This window comes from Desmodus rotundus, chromosome 1 (genome assembly GCF_022682495.2).
Source record: "Desmodus rotundus isolate HL8 chromosome 1, HLdesRot8A.1, whole genome shotgun sequence".
Classification (NCBI taxonomy): Eukaryota; Metazoa; Chordata; class Mammalia; order Chiroptera; family Phyllostomidae; genus Desmodus; species Desmodus rotundus.
Window position 1 is genome coordinate 36,457,386 of NC_071387.1, and position 24,590 is coordinate 36,481,975.

The 24,590-nt window shown below is 34.0% G+C and overlaps 1 protein-coding gene across 4 annotated transcripts in view; it reads left to right on the plus strand.

The window, feature by feature from the left end:
* Window positions 1–24,590, plus strand: part of GKAP1 (G kinase anchoring protein 1) — a 71,721-nt gene that overhangs the window by 33,912 nt on the left and 13,219 nt on the right. For 3 of the 4 annotated variants that reach the window (XM_053923524.2, XM_024560170.4, XM_053923529.2), the window contains 2 exons: window positions 1,903–2,026; window positions 4,286–4,308. In XM_053923524.2, coding sequence (XP_053779499.1) covers window positions 1,903–2,026; window positions 4,286–4,308 — 147 coding nt within the window. Of the gene's footprint in view, window positions 1–1,902; window positions 2,027–4,285; window positions 4,309–18,005; window positions 18,156–24,590 lie in introns of all 4 variants that reach the window. The other variant, XM_045195245.3, reaches the window with a different exon arrangement.

The following is a 24,590-nucleotide window of genomic DNA, read 5'->3' on the forward strand; positions in this document are numbered from 1 at the left end:
GTGTGGTTGTTAATAACTGTGAGTTTGCTGTCATTTTTACTGTTCATATTTTTTATCTTCTTTTTCTTAGATAAGTCCCTTTAACATTTCATATAATAAGGGCTTGGTGATGATGAACTCCTTTAACTTGACCTTATCTGAGAAGCACTTTATCTGCCCTTCCATTCTAAATGATAGCTTTGCTGGACACAGTAATCTTGGATGTAGGTCCTTGCCTTTCATGACTTGGAATACTTCTTTCTAGCCCCTTCTTGCCTGTAAGGTCTCTTTTGAGAAATCAGCTGACAGTCATATGGGAAGTCCTTTGTAGGTAACTGTGTCCTTTTCTCTTGAGGCTTCTAAGATTCTCTCCTTCTGCTTAATCTTGGGTAATGTAATTATGATGTGCCTTGGTGTGTTCCTCCTTGGGTCCAGCTTCTTTGGGACTCTCTGAGCTTCCTGGACTTCCTGGAAGTCTATTTCCTTTGCCAGATTAGGGAAGTTCTCCTTCATTATTTGTTCAAGTAAGTTTTCAATTTTTTTGTTCTTCCTCTTCTCCTTCTGGTACCCCTATAATTCGGATGTTGGAACGTTTAAAGATGTCCTGGAGGTTCCTAAGCCTCTCCTCATTTTTTCGAAGTCTTGTTTCTTCATTCTTTTCTGGTGGGATGTTTCTTTCTTCCTTCTGGTCCACACTGTTGATTTGAGTCCCAGTTTCCTTCCCATCACTATTGGTTCCCTGTACATTTTACTTTGTTTCTCTTAGCATAGCCTTCATTTTTTCATCTAATTTGTGACCAAATTCAACCAATTCTGTGAGCATGCTGATTACCAGTGTTTTGAACTGTGCATCTGATAGGTTGGCTATCTCTTCGTTGCTTAGTTGTATTTTTTCTGGAGCTTTGATCTGTTCTTTCATTTGGGCTTTTTTTTTTTTTTTGTCTTGGCGCGCCTGTTACATATAGGGGTGGAGCCTTAGGTGTCCACCGGGGCGGGGTGATGCTGTATATCCGGGAGGGGCCGAGAGGGAGCAATGGTTCTTGCTCCTCTCTGTCGGATTTCAGTCACTCCCTCCGCTACCCACAGTCAAACTGGGCCCCTCTGGTGCTGATTCCCGAGTGGGTGGGCTTGTGCACGTTCTCGGCCCCTGTGGGTGTCTCTCCAACGAACTGTCCTGTGAGGCTGGGAGTTTCTCCTGCTGCTGTCTCAACCCCCATGGGTGTTTTCAATCAGAGGTTTGAGGCTTTGTTTCCCTGTGCTGGAGCCCTGGGTTGCGTGGTCTGCTTCGCTCCCCGCTGTTCCTCCTGGTTTATCCATGTGCAAATGTGGGGCCGCGGGGTCTGCCAGCCACCACCTTGTGGGGTCTGCTAGCTGCAGCCTGGCCTGCCCCGTTCCACAATCCGCCACCTTGCTGGGTCCGTCAGCCGCCGCCTTGCTGCGAGTCCTCTCCCTCCCGGCTGCCCGTCTCCGCCCCTCCTACTGGTCTGGATGAATGTTTCTTCTTTATCTCCTTGGTTGTCGGACTTCCATACAGTTTGATTTTCTGTCAGTTCTGGTTGTTTTTTGTTTTTAAATTGTTGTTGTCCTTCTCTTGCTTGTGCGAGGAGGCATGGTGTGTCTACCTACGCCTCCATCTTGGCCTGAAGCCCCCTATAAAATCTTTAAAAAAAAAAAAAGAAGAGGGTGGCAAGTCGTAGTGGATATAGACGAAGTCATAGCTTTCTGTTTTTATTTTAATGTTTAAGAGACAAGAGATTGAGTGCATAAACAAAGAGGTATCATTTTATACATGTTGGCTGGGCTAAGTTTTTATTTATTTGCCTTTTATCTTTAAAAGGAAAACTTTAGTAAACATATTACCTGTTGGTAAGTTGATTTTACTAGTGTAAACTAAGCTTAGTGGTTGTTGATAATTCTTTTCAGGAGTATGAAAATGCCGAAAATGCTCCAACTCAGTCAAAGGTTATGAATAAAAAAGATAAAAGAAAGAATCATCAGGGAAAAGACAAACCTCCCACAGAATCACTAAAAGATTTTCAATCAGAAGGTAATATATGTGTGAAATCTGTTATGCTAAAGCACTGTTCTAAGTCTTTGTATACTTAAGTTGTAAGTACCTTTCTAATTTTTAAAATAAGTAAACATTGTTTTGTTAGTCTTCTACTTAGAATATAGAATGTAAACCTGTTTGGAAATGGGAAATTTAGTTGTTAAAGTAATTTAAAATCGATCATAAAAACCTCATCACTAAAACTTATCTTTTTGTATTTCTGAATTTGTCCCTTTTCTAACGCTCACTGAAAATAAAAATGGACATTTGTAGTTTTTAAGTTATCATGAAACAAAGATATTATTGTCCTTATACATAAAGTGATTTGGCTTAAGCTGTGAACTAGATCAGGAATAGTATCTTCAGCTTTCATCCATTATTGGTCAACCTCCTCAAGTTATCTGGAATTACATCATAGAAAATTAAAATGCAAATTTTTAGAATGAGACTTATTGCCAGAAAACTATATTATCTTTTTACTTACTTTTTGTAAAAAAAGGGAAGACAGAAGGAAATTATATCCACTAAATTTTTGAAGACAGACTACAAAGCACTTTTTTTTTTTGATGTTGGAAATGGTGAAAACACTAGTTCTGTACTGTATTATATGGTAGCCAATATTCCTGTGTGGTAACTTAAATATAAATTAGTTAAAATCAACTAAAATAAAAAGTTCCTTAGTTGCAGTAGCCACATTTCAAATGCTCAGTAGCCACATGTGACTAGTAGCTTTCATATTAGATAGCATAGTTAAAATTTTTTTTGAAAAGCGCTGTGTGTATACCAGTCTGCTTAAGTTGCTAACCAAATGGACAGCTATTTTGTTCAGCCTATTTGATTAATGTGAATTTAGCCTTAATATATTGGGCATTCATTCTGTGAGGACTATTAATATCATAGCAATAATCTCAAAAAAACCCCTACTTTACTATTTGCAGAAACAAGCTTATCTGTGAAATTAGGAATAAGTTTAGAGGATTATTTTGCTTTCCTTTATGTATCAGGAAAGTTGCTTTGTTTAGGGTTAAAAGAACAGATACATGTGAAAATAAAATTCCCAATTTTAGTAAGGAAGATTTTCATATAAGAAATATTTCATTAGAAACTAAGCAGAGACATGAAAAAAATTTTAAATCTTTATTTTCCATATGTTTGATTTATTAACTATTATGTACGTTTATTAGATGTATTGAGAAAGACATCAGTATGATACTGTTAAAGGGAACATTACAACTATTATAAGACATGATTAACACATTCTTCATCAGGTTCTGATATCATATTATATGTTAAGTAGAACATGCTAGTAGAATGTATAATCTACCAGAATTTAGTAATTAGATCTGAAACTTGTAAGTTTGGCATTTACCATGTTTATGGACTCTGTTCTCATCAACAAATGCATTAGAGAACTGAGTCAGCTTTTAGATTTTCAGTCACAGGAAATCTATTCAATTCAATTAATTAGTCCTTGAGAATGGAAAATTTCTGCTGTCCACATGAAGCATTATTAAATATTACATATCCTGATCATTTTCTATTTAAATAAGAATACTTGCTCCCTATTTGTACTTCAGTATCAGCATTCTGTCTGGGTGGATTCTCTTATGTGTCTTCCTTTTCCTCATTCTGTAATCCCTTTTCACAAATGTTGTGTTGTTACTAAGTCAATGATTTGTTTAATACAGATATGTTTGTTTTGCCTTTCCTTTTGTATTTATAATACATCAATTTTTAGAATTTTTAAATGGTATATCAAATCACTATGATGTATTTTTAAAAATAAACTAGCTAATAGTTTTAAAGGACACAAATTACTATTTGACTTTTAATTTTATTCTAGTAAGGAAGTAATAAGTATAGTTTTTGCAACCACAGTATCTTGTGATTTGAGACATATTTATACCCCCTCAAGTTTTCCCCTCCTTCCAAAAATATTATGTGAAACCAAAAACTTAAACGATGTAGAATTCAAATGTTTAAAATTTAATAATACCCTTTGTTATGGGTGGCAGTTACTGGGATATAAGACCTAGTCCCTAAGGTGAACAAATTAATAGTTATATACTGAATTTTAACATCTTATATCTAGAAAAATAAATCTGATGAATCCTGGGCAACCTCCAAATGACTTCTGAAACTCCTATTATAATTTTGAAATTCTTTTGAATTACTTCATTTAAATATTTTACATATTAAAATATTTTATATGTTAATTTCCTTCAATGAAGTGTCACTGTTTTTTCTTTTTTACAGATCATATTAGTAAAGAGACAGAGGTAAGTGTTGTAACCACATTTATTTTAGAAAACACTTGTGATTTTAAGAATAGTACTTTAATGTGTAGCAGTAAGTCTTTTTTGAGGCATAGCCATTTAAGGGACAACCCATAGGTTTTTCTTGAGTAACTGCCAGAAAAATTCAGTCGGTTTCTGGTAGCTACAAGGATATGAAATATATTGTGGTAGAATAAAAATATGATTATATGCATGAAATATAATAACATTTGGCTTTAGCATCCTAATTTGTGTGTGCCTGTGAACCAAAAGGTTATGATATGTAAGTTAAAATTTTAGGGAAACTCAGCCTTTATTTTAACTTTTATTAAAAACATCCTGAAACTCTGTCTCAAGATATTTTGGAAATAGAGAATTTGTGAGGTTAGATGTGATTATATAGTTTATACCCATGGATAAGTTTAACCCAATGATACACTTTTCTTAGCATTCACTATTAGGGGGTAGTACAGCCATAACTTAGTTTTATTGGTTACTCTTTTTTTTAAGACTCCATAAAGCCTCTTATAAACCTTTTAAAATTGGAAAATGAGACTTCTGTAAAATGTCTTTTAATTTGAGGATGGTACTAAAAATCGTTGAGTGCTTTTGACTTCTTTAGGTAATTCTTCTATTATGTATGTATTATGTCAATAATTCCATTAATTGATTTTTTTTTCAGATGGCCAGATATCTCTTGGTTTCACTTTAGAATACATATATGGTTTTTGATCATTTTTTTGTTTTTTCAGGCATTTGAAAACAACATCTAAATAACTCTGTGACTTTATTACTTGGTTCTTAACTATTTGCACAAACGCGGAATTGATTTGTTAGTAAAACAGATGCTAGAAATTCTTTTGAAGTTATTAACAAACCACTGTTACCATTTCTTAGATTAAATTTAAGTGACCACAAATATAGACTGAGTATTAATTTTATGTTTAAAAGTGGAAAACATGTACTTTTGGATTGATTCCTTTTTTTAAAATCCATTGATTTAAATGGAAGTTAGCATTATGTGAACAGGCAAGCAGATACAAATGGTACACCTTATTCCTAAGAAACTACCCTCAACTGTTAGTGGAGGGAAAAATAATTTTTATAAACTGCTCTGTGCTTGTTTTTTCTTCTTTCCTGATTTGAAAGAAAAAAGCCAGAATGACCAGGATTTCATCTATTTAATATACACACTTAATCTGAATTGTATTTAAACAAGCATAGGTATATGGCATAGTATACATTTTGTCTTTCATCGTAATTTAAGAGCTGTGTTCCCATTTTGTATTAAATAACTTGATATGTAATAAAATTTACTTTAAATAATTCCAATTAAGAGGTTTTCTATATTTGTAAATGTAGTCCAATTATAATTTATTTCCTATATAACTGTTTTAAGAAATTGGTCAAAAGAAAATGTAATTCACATGATTGTCGATGCTTATTATACCAAAGTTATGTTCCATTTTCATTATTGGTATTACTTTCTGGGACCTGAATTTTTAAATGGTTATGCCATTGCTCTAGTAATTTAGAAAAACTTTTTTTCAGAAAGTTCAAAGGAGAAGTTTGAAAAAAAATTGTGATTTCAACTCTAAAATGATGTTTTCTGCTCCTAAAAATTACTAGTCTTTGTTATATTGTATGCTGAATAATTGATTTAATTCTTTCCATCTTTAATATTTCACTTACATCAAAAGGTTTTTTCCCATGGGTACTCTAAAATTCCTAACCTCTGTGGAGAACAATATACATCCCACCCTTCCCCTCATAAATCAGGTATTTACTGGATAAAATTCAAAAGAAAAACTATTTTTTACTTTATTGCTGGATGATGAGGATTACTTAATTGCCTGTGTATTTGTCTGATTGTTAGCTAAACTGGTTCTCAGATTAATTTCATCATCCCCCTTTTTCTTTTTCCATTCACCTCATAATTTATGATTACGTGTTATTAGTTTCAGTACTTTCTTTCCAGTCCCAATTCTTTGTAATCTCTCTTACCCTGAAATGATTAAAATAAATGACACTTCCAGGAGTAGAGGATGGAAACAGTCTTTCTTCATTAAATGTGGAGGAGCTCTTGGCTGCCACTGCTATACCAGTCCCCTACCCTTCACTGTGGTGTAGTCAAGAACATCTTAAGAGAAGTCTAGATAAGCACAATGAATAAAGAGTAGGTACTTGTACATACCTCTTAAAAACCTCAAATGTCCATGTCTTTAAAATAGCATTATTTGATCCTTGAAGTTGTTTTGTTTGTTTTTAATTTTAATGTGTTGCCTTTTTAAATGCCAATGCTGCTTGATTAAGTATCTCATAGCTACTCCTTTCTCTTTGGTCCTACATTTACCTGGCCTAAATTCCGGTCCTCTGGCACCATTCAATATCTTTAAAAATTTTAGCGATCATTATATGTCTTGAAGTCTTAAAGTTTAAAAGGTCAATTCTTTAATGTGCTTGAATAGATGATCTCTAGGAGAGCACCCAAGAGTTTTTACAGTTGCCAAAGGGTAGGGAAGGAGGGGAACATGGATAGGAGAAAGGCTAACTCTTCACAGTATAAATGTTTGAATTTTCTATCATGTCTGTGTACTACCTATTAAAAATTATATTAATCCCTGGCTGGGTAGGTAAGTGGTTAGAGCATTGCCACTGATATGCCAAAGTTGTGGTTTTAGTCCCCACTCAGGGCATATACAAGAATCAACCAAATGAATGCGTAAATAAGTGGAACAACAAATCAGTCTCTCTCTGTCTCTTTCAAAAAAGAGAGAGCTGGAGAACAAACCCAGTTCTATGTAGATCCATAGCCTACTTCTTTTTATTGCATTATGCTTCCAAAATCTCTATATTAGATATATGAGCTTGAATAAATAATGTATTCATTTTAGGCCCTAGTCATATTAGCTGAAAAGGAAAGATTCAGTCTGTTGATTTCTAAAATTATGATCAATGATCAGTGAGTGAATGAAATGAATATTATATGCTTAAAAGTTAACCCTGTAGTTAATGCTACCAAAGCACAGGAGAATAACAATAATAGTTAGACCATTAAATCTTAAAAGTAATAAATGCTACCTAGCTTTTAAAAATCTCACCTAAAATTTGGTTTTACCCAAGCAATTCAACCTTTTATCTTACTCCTTTCAATGTGCTAAACTCATTTTTGTGTCCATGCCTTATTTGTATTTATTATTTGTTAGCTTGCTTTGGTTGTAAGTAACAGAAGCCCAAGTCAATACAGCTTAAGCAAAAGAGATACATTTATTGGTTCATGTAACCAAAGAGTGGAAGAATAGGGAAAGAGCTGGCTTCATAGTTGACTAGATCGAGAAATTTATATAGTTTGGGGACTCTTCATTTCTTTCCTAAGTCTCATTTGCTATCTTTGGCTTCACTCATGGCAGATCACTTTATTATGGGGGAATCTCAGAGTTATGTCTTTAAAGGATATCATATAAACTGTTAATTAGCTTTTGAGGCTTCATAGATTCAGGTCAGTTTTTGTTTTGTTTTGTTTTTGTTTTTGAGGAGAGGAGGGAAGCAAGAGTATTTTCTAGATGGTGTGATGTGCTCCCAGGTATATCTCAGGGGGAATAGAATTTTTATGATGTTGAAATTGATTCTCCATTAAAAGGAACCAGGATTACTTGAAGAAATATGGCTGCTTCTAGGGCTGCAACTAGGGATACACAAGATGAACCTGGAGCATCTTGTGATGTTAGAAGGCAAGGAAGTACTTAAAAAAGCAAAATAATAGGGGCATGTCAGAGGAACATAGGAAACAACCTAAAATAGCTCCCAATGTCCAGAGCTGAGACAATTTGAGATACAAAGTAAATAATATACATATTATAGTATTGGTATCCAGAGTATAAAGTACTTATCCATAAGTTGATAGTTATATAAATAAGTGATTGAATAAATAAATGGAGAGAAGAGACAAATCTCCTATACAGAAAATATAAATACTTTATATAGATATTACCTGTCTGAGGGAGAGAACTTCTTCCACTCCCCTTGAGTGTGGACTGTGCTTAGTAACTTACTTCCAAAAAGTAGGGTGTACCAACAGAGGGAAAGCAACTTTACATTGGAGAAACCTAGCAAACACAACCTTGACCACATGATCAACGTCAATATTATTAGTGCTAAATCATGTTAATAGCATGTATCCTTGATATGATATGAAAATGGCCTATGACTTTGTGGTCTCTCCCTCTGCCCAAAAAAACCGCGCAACCCAGTCTAACCATGAGAAACATATCAGACAAACCCAAATCAAGGGAGAGTCTACAAAATACCAGACCAGTAGGACTAGTGTTCCTTAAAACTATTAAGGTTATCAGAAACAAAGTCTGAGAATCTGTGATGGACCAGAGAAGGCTAAGGAGACATGACAACTAAGTGTAATATATCCTAGATGGGATCTTGGAACAGAAAAAGGACAGTGGAGTCTAGTTATAATAATGTGGCAGTGTTAGTTCTTTAGTTGTAAAATGTACTGTGATAATGTAAGATGTTATCAGAAGGAGAAACTGGGTGAGAGACGTATGGAAAGTTTGTCTTATCAGAAATTTTTCTGTCAGACTATTCTAAAATTTTCAAAAGTTTGTTTAAAATATTGATCAGTGGGTTCAGGTATTGTCAGCCATTATAAAGTTTTCTATCACTTTCACTCAGTGCTTTTAGCAGCTATTAATGATTATTTCATTGATTTATATTTTTTAGAATTTATTCTTTATTAAATTTAAAATTCAGGAATACATGCATATGGTATAATAATAATTGAATGGTAGAGGAGAGTTTATGAAATCAGAAGTCTCCCAACCATTACCCTTTTCTTACTACTTTAAAATTTTTTTTCTCAAATTTGAAGATTGACTCCGCATTAAGCCTTGTGAAAGTATTTGGAGTTTTTCTGAACCCAGTATATTTTTTTCATACTACCTTGCCTACCCATGTATTTTTCCCTGCATCTTCCTTCGTGGTGTCTTATCTATGAATAGCTGTTCTTGTGAGGGGAACAAAGTCAGGAATAACCTGTTTCCATCCTGGTGAAGTCACTTCCCTTCCATCTTTTTTTATTTGGCTAACTGTGCTTCAGAACTTGGACAAAAAGGTACTCTTTCCTGGAAGTTTTCCTTGATCATGGTGTTATTTGGATGCCCAGGATACCTTGTGTACACTTCACAGCCTTCAACAGCCTATTTTATCATTGTTTTGTTCTTTCTCTAGAGTTTGAGTTCTTGGAAGTATGGGACCATGTCTTACTGATGTAGTTGCATTGGTAGTCCTAATTCCTGTCACATAGTAGGTAATATAAAGGATGTTGATTGATGAATGAATGAATGTTCTGTCTTCTCACTAAAACCTTCCCTAATATTTTTTGGTCTGCTTCTTCTGTGTTTTTTTTTTACAACACTTACAACAGCAGCACATAGATTTTTTATTTTTTCTGCCAGTTCAAGCACATTGTTAGGGCCTTCATTGAGCTCTGCATTAAGAATTCTGAGACTGCAAATGGCTGCATGCTTACAGGTATTTGCCCTTGCTGATATGTGAAAAAGAGTGCTTAATAATTGTTTGTTGTTATGTGTTTTTGTCAGCAGATTGTGAGTTCTATGAGAGAAGCCTGTGCATAGCATAATAGTAATTGCGTTGGAAGAGCTTAATAAGTAATTGTTTTAAGTCAAGTTCAAGACTTGAATCCATCAGGGTCCACCCTAGGGAAGAGTAGAAAGTAGAATTACCATACATATTATGTCATCTTTAATATAGTAGCTCATTTAAAGAACACCATTATTTAGAGTTCCTCTTGGAATAAGTTCAAAGCACCCAAGAATGGCAAAATACAAGTAGCAGATACAGATGAAGCATGTTGTGGTTTGCATGTTACTGTATATGTAGAACTTGAAACTATGTAGCTTGGAGGTTATTTTAGGAGGTGACTTGGAGCCCCTAGAAAATGTGAAAAGAAATTGTTGAAAAAAGCATTAATATGTGTCAGTTTACTCTGTAAATGATGTGTTCTCCAGTTAGGAAATAGGTACTCAGTGGGGAGCTAGGTTTGTTTTTTTAACACACAATAGAATGAATGCCCAGGTCTTAAGAATGCAGTTTCATGAGGTTAGACACATGCATATATCTGTGTGATCTACATCCCTACCAAGGTAAAGAACATTTCCATCATAGCAGAAAGTTCCTTTCTGCCCTCTCCCAGTAATTATAATACTTCATGCCCTTCCCTGCTCCCACAGGCAAATCACTGTTCTGATTTCTTTCATCATAGATTAGTTTTGTGTCTTTATTTAAAATAAAGCATGCAGTATGTTATTTTTTAGTCTGGTTCTTTTCCCTCAGCAAAATATTTGAAGGCTCATCTATGTTGTGTATATCAGTAGTTTTTCCTTTTCATAATTTTGAGCATCTTTTTATGTACTTGTCAGCCATTCTTACGTCTTTGGTGAGACATCTTTATCTTTTACCCATTTTAACTGCGTTGTCTTATTATTGTTTTGTAAGGTCTCCTTATACATTCTGGATACAGGTACTCTATCAGTAATGTAATTTGCAAATATTTTCTCCCAGACTGTGACTTGCCTTTAATTTCTTAATGGTGTCTTTTGATGAATTCTACTTTATTCGTTTTTTTCTTTTACGGATTGTGCTTTTGTTGTTCTTTTAATAACTTTGCCTAACTCAAGGCCACAATGACCTATTTATTCTAGAAGCTTTATAGTTTTAGTTCTCCTTTAAAGTCTGTGATCGATTTTTCTTGTTTTGTTGTGGTAAAATACACATAATGTAAAATTTGCCATCTTAATCAATTTTAAATGTACAGTTCTTTGGCATTAAGTACATTTACATGGTTGTGCAGCTTTACCACTATCCATCCCCATAACTCTTTCATCTAGTAAAACTGGAGATGTATGCTTATTAAACAGTCATTCTTCATGCTCCCCCCACTCCAGCCCCTGGCAACCACCATACTACCTTTCGTCTCTATGACTTTGAGTACTCTGAGTACCTTGTATAAGTCAAGTATATACAGTATTTGCCTCTTTGTGACTGACTTATTTCACTTAGCGTGATGTCCTCAAGTTTCATCCATGTTAAAGCATATTGCAGAATTTAGTTTTTATGGCTGAATAATACTCCATTTGTGTGTCTGTTTGTACCACATTTTGTTTATCTATTCATTTGTGAGTGGACATTCGAGATGCTTTCATGCCTTAGTTATTGTGAGTAATGCTGCTATGAACATGGGTATATAAGTATTTCTTTGAGTCTCTGCTCTCAGTTCTTTAAGGAATATACCCAGAAGTGGAATTGCTGGGTCATATAGTAATTTTATATTAATATTTTGAGGAATCGCCATACTGTGTTACACAGTGGCTGTACCAATAGTGCGTAAGGATGTTTCTATATCCTTGTCAACACTTGTTTGCTGGGTTTTTATTTATAGTAATCACCCTAATGGTATGAGGAAGTATCTCCCTGTTGGTTTGATTTGCATTTCCCTAGTGATTAGTGATGTTGAGCATCTTTTCATGTGTTTATTGGCTGTTCATATATCTTCATTAGAGAGATGTCTTTTCAAGTCCTTGCTTATTTTTAAATTGGGTTGTTTGTTGTTTATTGAGTTTAAGGAGTTATATATTCTTGATATTTATCCTTTATCAGATATATGACTTGCAAATATTTTTTCCCATTTTGTGGGTTGACTTGGTCATGGTGTATGGTTTCAATATGTTGCTGAATTTTCTTTGGTAGTATTTTTTTGAGGATTTTTGCATTGATGTTCATAAGGGATATTGGTCTGTGGTTTTCTTTTCTTGTAGTCTTCTTTAAATATTTGGTGAAATTCACCAGTGAAGCCACCAGGTCCTGAGGGCTTTTCTTTGTTGGGAAATTCTTAATTACTCATTCAATTTCATTACTAGTTATAGTTCTAGTCAGATTTTTTGTTATGCTTAGTCTTGGTAGGTTTTGTGTTTCTAGCAATTAGTCTGTTTGATCTTAGTTATCCAATATATTTGACATACCATTGTTCATAGTACTGTCTTATAATCCTTCTTATTTCTGTAGAGTCAGTAGTAATGCCCCTACTTTCATTTCTGATTTTAGTTAATTGAATCTTACCCTTTTTTTTAGTCTATGTGTAGCTAAAGATTTCTAAATTTTGTCAGTATTTTTGAAGAACCAACTTAATTTTATCTTTTATTGAATTTATTGGAGTGATACTAGTTAACAAGACTACAGGTTTCGAATGCACAAGTCTGCCACACATTGTCTGTATTCACCACCCTAAGTCAAGTCTCTGTCCATCACCATCTATCCCTCTTATACCCTCCTCTACCTCCCTTCATCCCTCCTCCCCTGGCAACCACCATACTTTGTATGTGTGCAGGAGTTTTTCTCTCTTTTTTCTTTTTGCTCAATCCCTTCACTCCTCCCACCCCCTGTCTCACACACACCACCTCTCAGCCTGCTCGAAGAATGCACTTTTGGTTTCATTCACCTTTCTCTCTTCTTCTTCTTTTTTTTTTATTTTGTTCTTTATTTTGTGTATTTCTGCTCTAAGCTCCATAATTTCCTTTATTCCTCTCTCTTTTGGTTTAGTTCTTTTTCTAGTCCCTTAAATTATAAAGTTTAGTTGTTGATTTTTCTTTCTTGTTTATTTAAGTAAGCACTTACAACTATGAATTTCCTACTTAACACCACTTCCGCTGTGCCCCATAAGCTTTGTTATATTGCATTTTGGTTTTTATTTGCCTCTAAGTATTTCTTATTTCCATGTGATTTCTTTCTCTGATCCATTGGTTGTTTAAAAGTGTTACTTAAATTGCACAAATTTGTGAATTTTCCACTTTTCTTTATGTTATTGATTTCTAATTTCATTCTATTGTGGTCAGAGTATATACTTTGTATGATAGCTATCTTTTATCTATTGAGACTTCATTTGTGGCCTAACATGTGGACTATCCAGGAAATTGGGCCTGAAGAATGTGTATACTGTTATTGGTGGGTAGTGTTCTGTAGATCTCATTAGTTTATTGTGTTAAGTCTATTTCCTTGCTTATCTTCTGTGTGGTTATTGTATTCATTATTGTGAGTGGGGTATTGAAGTCTTGGTGTATTGAACTATTATTGTAGAACTGTATTTCTTCCTTCAAATCTGCTAAATTTTGTTTCATATATATATATATTTTGCTTCATATATTTTTATGGCCATTATGTATGTAAATGTTCATTATTTCATATTTTATTCCGACCTGGCTGGGTGGCTTAGTTGGTTGAAGCATCATCCCATGCACCAAAAGTTTGTGGGTTCCATCCCTGGTCAGGGCACATTCCCTAGGTTGTGGGTTCAGTCTCCAGTTGGCGCATGTATGAGAGGCAATCAATCAGTGTTACTCTCTTATGTCCATGTTTCTCTCTCTCTTCCCCCTCTCTCTAAAAGTCAATAAACATGCTTTTAGGTGAGGATTAAAAATATATACATATATATCTTTGTCTAGTTTTCTTATTTGTGATTTATTTTGTTCAATATTAGTATAGTCATCCCTGCTCTCTTTTGATTAATAATTGCACAGAGTATACTTTTCCATTCTTTCACTATCAGCCTATTTGTGTCTTAGGATCCCAGCTGAGTCTTTGTAGAGAATGTACAGTTGGATCGTATGTTTTTATTTATTCTGCCAACCTGTCTTTCGATTGTAGAGTTTAATCCATTTTTATTTCAAGTAATTGTTGATAAGGAAGGACTTCTTTCAATGTGCTATTTGCTTTGTATATGCCTTATAGATTTTTTTAATCTCTCATTTCCTGCATTAGTGTTTTGTGTTCAGCTGATTTTTTTTTTTTTTGTAGTGAAATGTTTAAGTTCTTCATTTCCTTTTGTGTATATTCTGTGGCTCTTTCTTTGTGATTACCCTGAAGAGATTCATTTAACATCTTAAAGTTAAAACACTAATTTGAATTTATAGCAGCTTAACTTCAATTAACATTAAAAGCTCTGCTTCTTTATACTGCCATCCTTACTCCTTTTAGTTGTCACAAAACTATATCTTTACAACATTGTGTGCCCCAAAACATAAACTAATAATTATTTTAAATGAATTAGTTTCCTAAACTATATAGAAAACAAAATTTGGAGTTACAAATGGAAGTTACAGTAACAAACCTTTATAATATTTTTTTCTGTAAACATACTAGTCTCTTAAATCATGTAGAAAACAAAAATGGTAGTTACATACCATTGTTATAATAATACTAGCTCTTATATTTTTTCATACATTTAACTTTATTGAGATGTTTATTTCTGGCTTTGAGTTACTGTCTACTTTCCTTTCTTTTCACCTTACCAGGCCTCCCTTACGCATTTCTTGAAGAGCAGATCTAGTAGTCAAAAACTCCCTCAGCTTTTGTTTATTTGGGAATGTCTTGATTTCTTCCTCACTTTATTTTTTGAGGGAGGGGAAAGGAGGGAGAAAGAGAGGGAGAGAAATTTCGATGTGAGAGAGAAATATCCATCAGTTGCTTCTTATATGTGCCCCGACAGGGGACCAAAACCACAATCTAGGCATGTACCCTGATCAGGAATCAAACTGGTGACCTTTTGGTGCATGGGATGGTGCTACAACCAACTGAACAACGTGACCAGGGCAACCTCCAAGGGCCATCCCTCATTGCCTTGAGAGAGAGAGAGAGAGAGAGAGAGAGAGAGAGAGAGAGAGAGAGAGAGAGAGAGAGAGAAAGAAACATTGATTTGTTGTTTCACTTATTTATACATTCATTGGTTGCTTCTTGTATGTGCCCTGACCGGAGATTGAACCTGCAACCTGAGCTACCCAGCCAGGGCTGTTTTTTCTTTAAATAAAATTTACTGGGGTGACATTGGTTCACAAAACCATATAGATTTCAAGTGTACAACTCAACAGAACATCATTTGCATCACTGCCTTGTGTGCCCATTGCCAAAAGCAGGTCTCTTTTCCATCCCCATTTATTTCCCCTTTGCCCACCTCCACCTATCCCTACCCACTTTTCCCTCTGGCTATCACCACATTGTTGTCTATGTGTTATATATATAATATGTTTGGCTTTTTATTTTATTTTTTTTGCTTAATCCCTGCACCTTCCTTCATCCAGCCCCCTCCCCTGACAGCTGTCAGTCTGTTCCATGTAACCATGCCTCTTTCTATTTTTTGGAACTGCAGTTGTTAGGGAAGTGAAATCCATAGGCTGATTACGTTGCCACCATCATGCTGTTCCTTCCACATAGAAGCTCAGCAGTGTTTTAAGCATGTTGTATTTGTTGCTTTAAAATGAAATCTTACTGGAGTATACTGGAAATATTTTTTGAAGCAGTGGACTTACAGTTATATCTATACCACTTAGTAATAGAGTGACTCATGGGCAAGTTATTTAATTTTGCTGAGGCCATGACTACTTTGTGGGGAAATCATTCTTTTATCAACCTGTACTGGTACTGATGAGATTCAAATGAAGTCATGTTTGTGTAAGTTCTTTGCAAAATATAAAGTGCAGTACAAAATTTTTAATGTAATCTGTCTATTCAGCACTGATATAAAAACTTTTTTCTTAAACACTTTTTAACATAATGTTAAGAGAAAAGGATGAACAGTTATTGAACTGTTGGGTCATTTGCTCACAAATTCAATTAAGATGGGTGAAATTAGGAGTATTATAGCTCAAGAATGGAGGACATAGGTGAAACCATTGAGAGCTGAAGGAAAATTTACTTCAGTCTTTGACTTCAAAACAGGAAGTTGGAGAGAGGCAGTGCTACTTTTCTTGGAGAATATGTAAATTTTGTAATTTTATGTAATTGAGTAGATTGTGATAAAATTTTATCTCTATCATTGATGTATATGATTTATGTAAAATTATTTTAAAATGTATTAGAAAAGATTGAGCACTAAGAAGCAACAGTAATCAAACCAGTGTGGTATGGCATAATTATAACCATAAAGGCTAAGAGAATTAAGAATCCAGAAAAGAAACCCTTACATTTATGTTCAAGTGATTTTGAACAAGGATGCCAAAAGAATTCAGTGGAGAAGGAATAATTATCTCAACAGATGATGCTGTATATCCATATGCAAAAAAATGAATTTGGACCTCTTCCTCATACCATGCACAAAAAAATAACTGAAAATTGATTACAGACCTAAATGTAAGAACTAAAACTATAAAGGTCTCAGAAGAAAATATAGGAGTAAATCTTTGTGACCTTGAGTTATATGGTGGTTTCTTGGAAATATTGGACTTTGTCAAAATAAAAAACTTCTATGTACAAAGGACACCATCAACAGTGTGAAATGACAACCCACAGGATGGGAGAAAATATTTGCTAATTGTATATTAGATAAGAGACTTGTGTCTAGAGTATATAAAGAACTCTTAGAGCTTAAACATAAAAAGCAACCCAATTAAAAAGTGGGCAAGGGATCTGAATGGACCTATTTCCAAAAAGACACATAAATGTCCAATAAGCACGTGAAACAATGCATCAGAAATGCAACTCGAAACCACAATGGAATACCTCTCTACACCTATTCCAGTAGCTGTAATAAAAAAAAGACTGATAATAACAAGTATTGGTGAGAATGCAAAGAAATTAGAACTCTCATACACTGTTGGGATTGTAAAATGGTGTGGCTGATTTGAAAAACTATCTGGAAATTCCTCAAAAGATTAAACATAGAGTTACCATATGTCTCAGCAGTTTTATTTCAAGGCATATACCTACGGGAATTAAAAACATATCCATACAAAAACTTGCACACGAATATTTATAATAGCATTATTCATAATAGCCAAAAATGAAAACAGCCTAAATGTCCATCAGCCAATCAATGAATGGAGAAATAAAATGTGGTATATCCATCAGTGGGATATTATTTGGCAATAAGGAATGAAGTAGTGATACAGGCTATAATGTAGATGGAGCTTGAAAATATTTTGCTGAGTAAAAGAAGTCAGTCACAAAAGACCACATTATATGATTTCATTTATATCAGCTGTCTAGAACAGGCAAGTCTACAAAGAAAGTAGATTAGTCTTGCCCAGGGGACAACTAAGGGGGGGCTATATTAGGAGGAATGGGGAACAACTGCCAGTAGATTCAGGGTTTCTTTTGGGGGTGATGAAACTGTTACAAAATTGATTGTGGTCCCTGGCTGGGTGACTCTTTTGGAGTGTCCCTCCCATACACCAAAGATTGCGGGGTCTATTTCCTGTCAGGGCACATACAGGAGGCATCTGTGCAATGTTTCTCTCTCACATCGATGTTTGTGTGTGTGTGTCTCTCTCTTTCTCACTTTCTAAAATCAATAAAACATCAGGGAGGATTAAAATTATTTTTAATTGATTGTGGTTATGGTTGCACAACTCTGTGAGCACATTAAAAGCATTGAATTGTGCATATTGGGTGGATTTTATGATATATGGATAAAAAATGTTTTTTAAATCAAGCAACACCTAACACAAAAATAAGAAGAAAACATTTCAAAATGCATCACTACTGTTTATCTTGAAATAGAGAAGAATATGTGGTTGATTGTCTCTCAGTTATCCATTTTCTTCTCCTTTTAGTGGCTGACTAGGTTTATTAAATGCATACACTTTTGTGTTGAATGATAGTAAATCATAATTCATTTTTGACAGGAATTGAGTTCTCAGACTTTATCACATGATGGAGGATTCTTCAATAGACTGGAAGATGATGTTCATAAAATTCTTATTAGAGAAAAAAGAAGAGAAAAGCTTACAGAATATAATGGAACAGATAATTGTGCAGCTCATGAACACTACCAGGCATGTAAAATAGAAGATTCTCTTAAAGTCACAGTAAAATTAAAATACAATTTTTCTTTAAAAAAAAATAAGCAGTGGAATCCAATTATGATTCTATTAAGTTATAACTTTAGGATTTATCATAGTCATAGATGTTTACATTAAAAAGGGTGAAGTGAAGTACTTCATTCATTGAGGAATAACTGTTGAGCATGTGCTATATACAAGGAACTACTGTTAGGCTCCAGTGTAGGAGAGTAGGAATACCAAGACTGTTCTTTCCTTAAACACTCAGAGTAGTGGGGATTAGAGAAAGTAGACCTGTAAAAGAATATCATTTAGCATGATAAAGGTTTTAAGAGAGATATAAAAATAGATTTTTAATGGAAAAGGTAACAAACCACTTGGGTGAATTGTGAAAGGTGTGTAAAGAATGAAGAAAGCCTAAGAGAACTGCAAGAACAAAATCCCAGAGTTATGAAAGTTCTTAGAATGAATATTTAGGAAACTGAAAAATACTGCATCTAAGAAATGTAAAGTTAAGTGTGTGAGATAATATAACCAGGGAAATAGATTGCATTTAGATTATATCAAGGTCTTTTTATGTGGAAATAAGTTAGAATTTTATCCTGTAGGCTAGGGGTTGTAGACTATGGCCCACAAGTTAAATCTGGTTAGCAGTCTGTTTTTCTAAGTCCCACAAGCTATAAGAATGGTATTCACATTTTAAAAATATTGTTTAAAAAACAAGATATCATATAGAGACCTCTAAGTCTGTGTTTTTACCACAGCTTCTAGTCTCCTATCTTCTTTCTCTGAAACTATTAACCTGTTTTTTTTACCTTATGTGTGAATGTTTTCCCCTTACTTCCTTGATTTTCTTTTATTCCATGCTTGCCAAGATGCAGCATTAATTCCTGGGCTGCCAGGTATTGCTGAAAAACTGCTCATGTTTTGTTCTGAAAATCATTGCTAACTTTTACATATCCTTATTTCTACTTAACCTTCTTTTTGATTCATCTCTTTTTGACTTTGACAAATTCCTACATTGGCTATTGCAAATTCTAAAAGCCTATTTCCCATCTTGTCACTCTCTTCAGTGGATGTTGTCTCTGTTTCTTTTCCTAAGACTGATAAATTCAATCATTCAACAAAGTAAATACCTACTGTATTGTTTTATAGGACATGAGAAGTCAGACCCTTAATAACTGTTTATTCCAATGCAGCAGTAACATTGGTTAATAAATAATACATAATTCCACATGAAAATCTATTTTCAACTTAGTGGGTAATCCTTGTCTGCCTGAGGTATGTGTGAGCTTCTTCTTTTCTTGCATTGAATTAAATTTAATGTTTTCCTGTCTTGCCTCAACTGTCAAAGTTTATGTACAGTCCAAGCAACCATGTTAATTTAATATTTATGGTTAGCATATTTGCTTTCTTTTACATTGACCATGATTTTTCTCCCCTTTGTTGTCCATATCTTGTTATTTTTTAAGCTATCAGTTTTTGAATAGAAAGAATGATATTAATATATTTCAACAAATATCTTAATTTGTTCTATGAAACAAAAGATATTTTTGTTTCATAGAACAAAATTGGGTATGTATGTTTAGTTAAATGATTAAGTAATATTAATGATATAGTAAAACCATAGGACAGTACAATATGGTAGAAAGGCAAAGTCTTTGAAATCAAACAAACCTAGTAACACAAAATAATAGCTTCTAAGCTGTAGCTTATCAGCTGTGTCACATTGGGAAGGAATTATCTGCCTTTCATGTACTGTTAGGAAAATTAGCAATTATGATTTAAAATGTTTAGTAGAGCATGTCGTATACACAGTACACATTTAATAGATAATCAGGTTTGTATGAGGTAGAAAATGTTAAGGCCAAAACAGGATAAAGTGTGATAGTAATTTACATGAATGGAGATCAGAGCTGGCTTTCTTAGAGGAAAATAGCGTTTGCATTACAATTTAAAACACAGTAGAATTTGAACATTCAGAGGTGTGGGAGAAGAAACTGGAATGTCATGAGTACAAGTATTGAGGCAGTGAAGTATAAACCAGTTTAATTAGAAGAGAAGGATCGTAGAGGAATGTAGTACCTGATAAGTTTAGTGTAAGGTAAGTTGGAAAACATTATGGAAGATTTAAAGTCCTGATTTATGATTTAGTTAGTAGATAATAAAGAACTTTTGAAGGTTTTTGAGTAGAGAACAAAGTTATGTATGGTGATACTAATTTCTACTGCAGTGCCTAGGAAAATCTAAATGAAGATAAGAACTTGTGATAGGAATTAGATAATACTCATTATTGCTATGGGTATAAAACAACAATAGCATACTGCTAATGGTAGTGTAAACTGGTATAACTAATTTGGAAAACAGTTTAGCATTAACTTGCATGGAATAAAAAGTAAATTACAAAATTCATGGAAGATGATGGGCAGACTGTATATTGTAGAAATTCTCCCCTAGATTAAAACCCGGAGACATGTTCAAGAAGAATGTTGAAAACTCAGCTGTTTATAATAACAAAATCGATAGGAAAAATGAATGACAGCTATACTTAACAAAATGAATGAATATCAAAAACATGTTTTATTAAAGATTTTATTTATTTTTAGAGAGAGAGGAAGGGAGAGAGAGGGAGAGAAACATCAATGTGTGATTGCCCCTCGCATTTCCTGCAACCCAGGCATTGACCCTGACTGGAAATTGAACCAGTTACCCTTTGGATTGCAGGCCTGTGCTCAATCCACTGAGCCACACCAGCCAGGGCTCAAAAACATAATGTTTAATTAAAAAATCAAGTCACCAAATAATAGTATGATGCCATTTATATAAATTTCAAAAAGAAAATTTAATATATATTTTAAGGAATACACATATATGTAGTAAAAGACTAACAGGAAGAGAATGACAAAATTCATAACAGTAGATATCTTTAGGAGGGAAGGGATGGAAATATGATTGGGGAGAGGTACATGGGAGATGCCAAAGTACTGGTAATATTCAAATTATTTTTTTCATTACATTTATTGGGGTGACCTTGGTTAATAAGATTATATAGGTTTTAACTGTACATTCCCATGATACATCATCTGTAATACTGTATTGTGTGGCCACCATCCAAAGTCCTCTTTCATTACCATATATTTGACCCCCTTTACCCTTTACTATTATACCTCCTACGCCCTTTCCCTCTGGTAACCACTGTCCTGTTGTCTGTGCCTGTGAGTTTTTGTTTTTCTTGTATGTTCATTTGCTGCTTTCAGTTTTATATTTCATGTAGAGTGAAGTCATATGATTCTTGACTTTTTCTGTCTGACTTACTTTGCTTAGCATGATATTCTCAAGATCCATCCACATTGTCACAAGTGGCAGTATTTCATCTTATGGCTGAGTAGTATTCGATTGTATATGTGTATAACATATCTTCTCTATCCAGTCATCTGTTAAGGACACTTCAGTTGTTTCCATGTTTTAGCCACTGTGAATGATGCTGCAGTGAATGTAGGGGTGCATATATCTTCGCAAGTAAATGTTTTAAAATGTTCGGGTAGATACCCAGAAGAGAGGTTGCTGGGTCATATGGTAACTCGGTTTTTGAGGACCCTCTCTACTGTTTTCAGTGTTCAAATTCCTAATCTGTATATTGCATTATTTTTCTTTTTACTGTACCTGTATCATTCAGATAGCTATATATGTGAAGTTTTTCATAATTAAAAAATTTAAGATCTCATGTAATTAAGTGTAATTGGAAAAAAAGAAGATTGAGGCCATTTAAAAAATACTCTATTTCTCTTTTTACCTCCTTCCGCTCCCCATTGTATGCTTTTCTCAGAGAAAGCAAGCTCTTCTTTTTGTCAAGGTTAAAATACTTTTTTACTGTACATTAATTAACATGGCAGGAATTTATTTAGAGGTGAAAAATAACCCTAATTTGGCCATTCTTAACACAACATTTGGTTTCATTTTTGACTACTCCTTTTCTAGAAAAATGCCACATGTATAGGTATTTTAAAACAATTGTAACAGTAAGGAATATAGTTTCATAGTCCTTTTGTAAAGCATGCATTATATTCTGTCAGATCAACATGCTGTAATTTGCTTGGTTCATACCCTATTCTCAGACATTTAGGTTCAGAATTGGTCACCAGATATTTACTGAACATCTTCATGTATTTTATTTTTTGATGAGTTATTTCCTTGGAATAAATTCTTACAAATAGTAATTGAGTCAAAAGATATAAACATCTGTGTTGTTCTTGATGTGTATCAACATTGTCTTCTTCCAGCAGGATGATTTCTCCACAACTTCACTAGCATCGGGTAGATCATCCATTCCACATCTCATTTGCCTTTATGGCCTTCAGGTTTCTGTTTTATTAATTGCCCTTATGACGTATTTCACCCTTTTTCTCAAGTGATACCTTATACTCACTATGTTGGAACTCAGGCTTATCATCTACTCTCCAAACCAAGTGTTTGGCTAGACTTTTGTCTTTTTTTTTTTTTTTTATCATTTTATCTAGATATCCAGACTCTAAACTTCATTTTTCATGGCTTGGGAAATTTTAATCTTTGAAATATTTGTCAAATCTATCCTCTTTTCCATGTCCTTAAATTTCAATGTCTGTTCAATCAACTATAGCATGTCCTTGGTTGTATAGCATGTGCTGTGGTTACATTCAATGTTATTTCATTTGAACATTGATATGATGCCGTAGGAACTTAACTCTTGCTCATGATAAAAATGGTTGTTTTATGTGTCATTTTGCTCAAAGTTGCAGAACCTATCCATGACCTCAAGTGAGGACTTATAGTGTCCTTGACCTGACTTTTCAAGTCCTTAGGCTTTGCTTTTGCGAGCTTCAACTAACTTAACAGGTTTTGAAATCAGTTTAGTAGATTGTTAACAAAAAATGTCACAGTGTATCTATTTATATTTCATGAAATTGTTTCTGTGTATATTTTGTTGTGGTCCTACTTTTCTGTGGATATATATACCCTGCCCCCCCCCCCCAATGATGTAGAAACTGTTATATGGACCACTTTTTAGTTAAATGAAGATGGTGAGCATTTCAGGTCATTAAGTAATTCTTGAACATTAAATAATTGAGTTTTTAATAATTAAATTATTTTCATTTACCCACACTAAGAAAAAATATTTTAATGTATGAATTTGTTATAACATTTCTTGCTTACTATTGAAATTATATACTTTTTCATCTATCTTGCTCATATGCCTGTCATATTGGTTGTGACTTAAGTATTTCCAGATTTTCATTTATCTTTTGATTTTATTATAGTATTTTGGGAGATTTTTCATCAAGTTAAGTCTTTTTAGTTTTCTCTCTTTGATACCATGTGCAGAGGGCTTTCTTACTCAAAGATGATAGATATTCATATTCATATATATATTATTTTAATACTATATGGTTTCATTTTTGAAAATTAGTGTTTTATATTATTAAATGATTATATATTTGGTATAAAAGACATTTTTTAATGAAGTGAAAATCTTCCATAATATCATGCCCTAAGAGAGTTATTAAAATTTTATGTCCTCCCAGCGTTTCTCCTTGGCATGTAGTATTACAATTTTGGGATCATGTTAATATATTTTATAGTTTATATTATCCTACAGTTAGGCATTTAAACTGATACCCATTTTTTGTTGTAATAAATCTCCATGAATGTTAATAGATACTCTTCTTCTCACTTCTAAGATAAATTCCTAGAAATGAGATTCCTGGACCTAATACTATGTATATTCTTTTTTTCCCCTTCTTTAAATATTTCATTGTTTTTTTAAAGATTTTATTTATTTTTAGATAAAGGGGAAGGGAAGGAGAAAGAGAGGGAGAGAAACATCGATGTGCAAGAGATACATTGATTAATTACCTCTCACACATCCCCAGTTGGATACCTGGCCAGCAACCCAGGCATATGCCCTGACTGGGAATTGAACTAGCGACCTTTTGGTTCATAGGCCGGCATTCAATCCACTGAGCCACACCAGCCAGGGCTAAATATTCCATTGTTTGCGTTATCACAGTGGTCCCAGTTTTCCCCTCTTTGCCCCTCACTACCCATGTCACCCTCCATTCCTACAGTCAATTCCCTCACCGTTGTCCATATCCATGGGTCATGCACATATGTTCTTTGATTATTCCATTACCTAATGTGAATATTTCTAATTTGGTCCACCCACCTTATTCCTCAGACTAGAAACTTGAAGTGTTCATCTTTCTCACCTGTCACATTCAGCCTCTTATCAAATGTTCTTGATTGCATTTCCAAGTAATTTCTTACATGATACACTTCTTTCCACCTAAACTGCTTCCACCCTAATCAAAGGCATAATCTTCTCTGACCTGGACTTGTAGTAGCAGTTAAAGGAGTCTTTCCACCTCTCTTACCCCCCTCTAAACCATTTTTCAC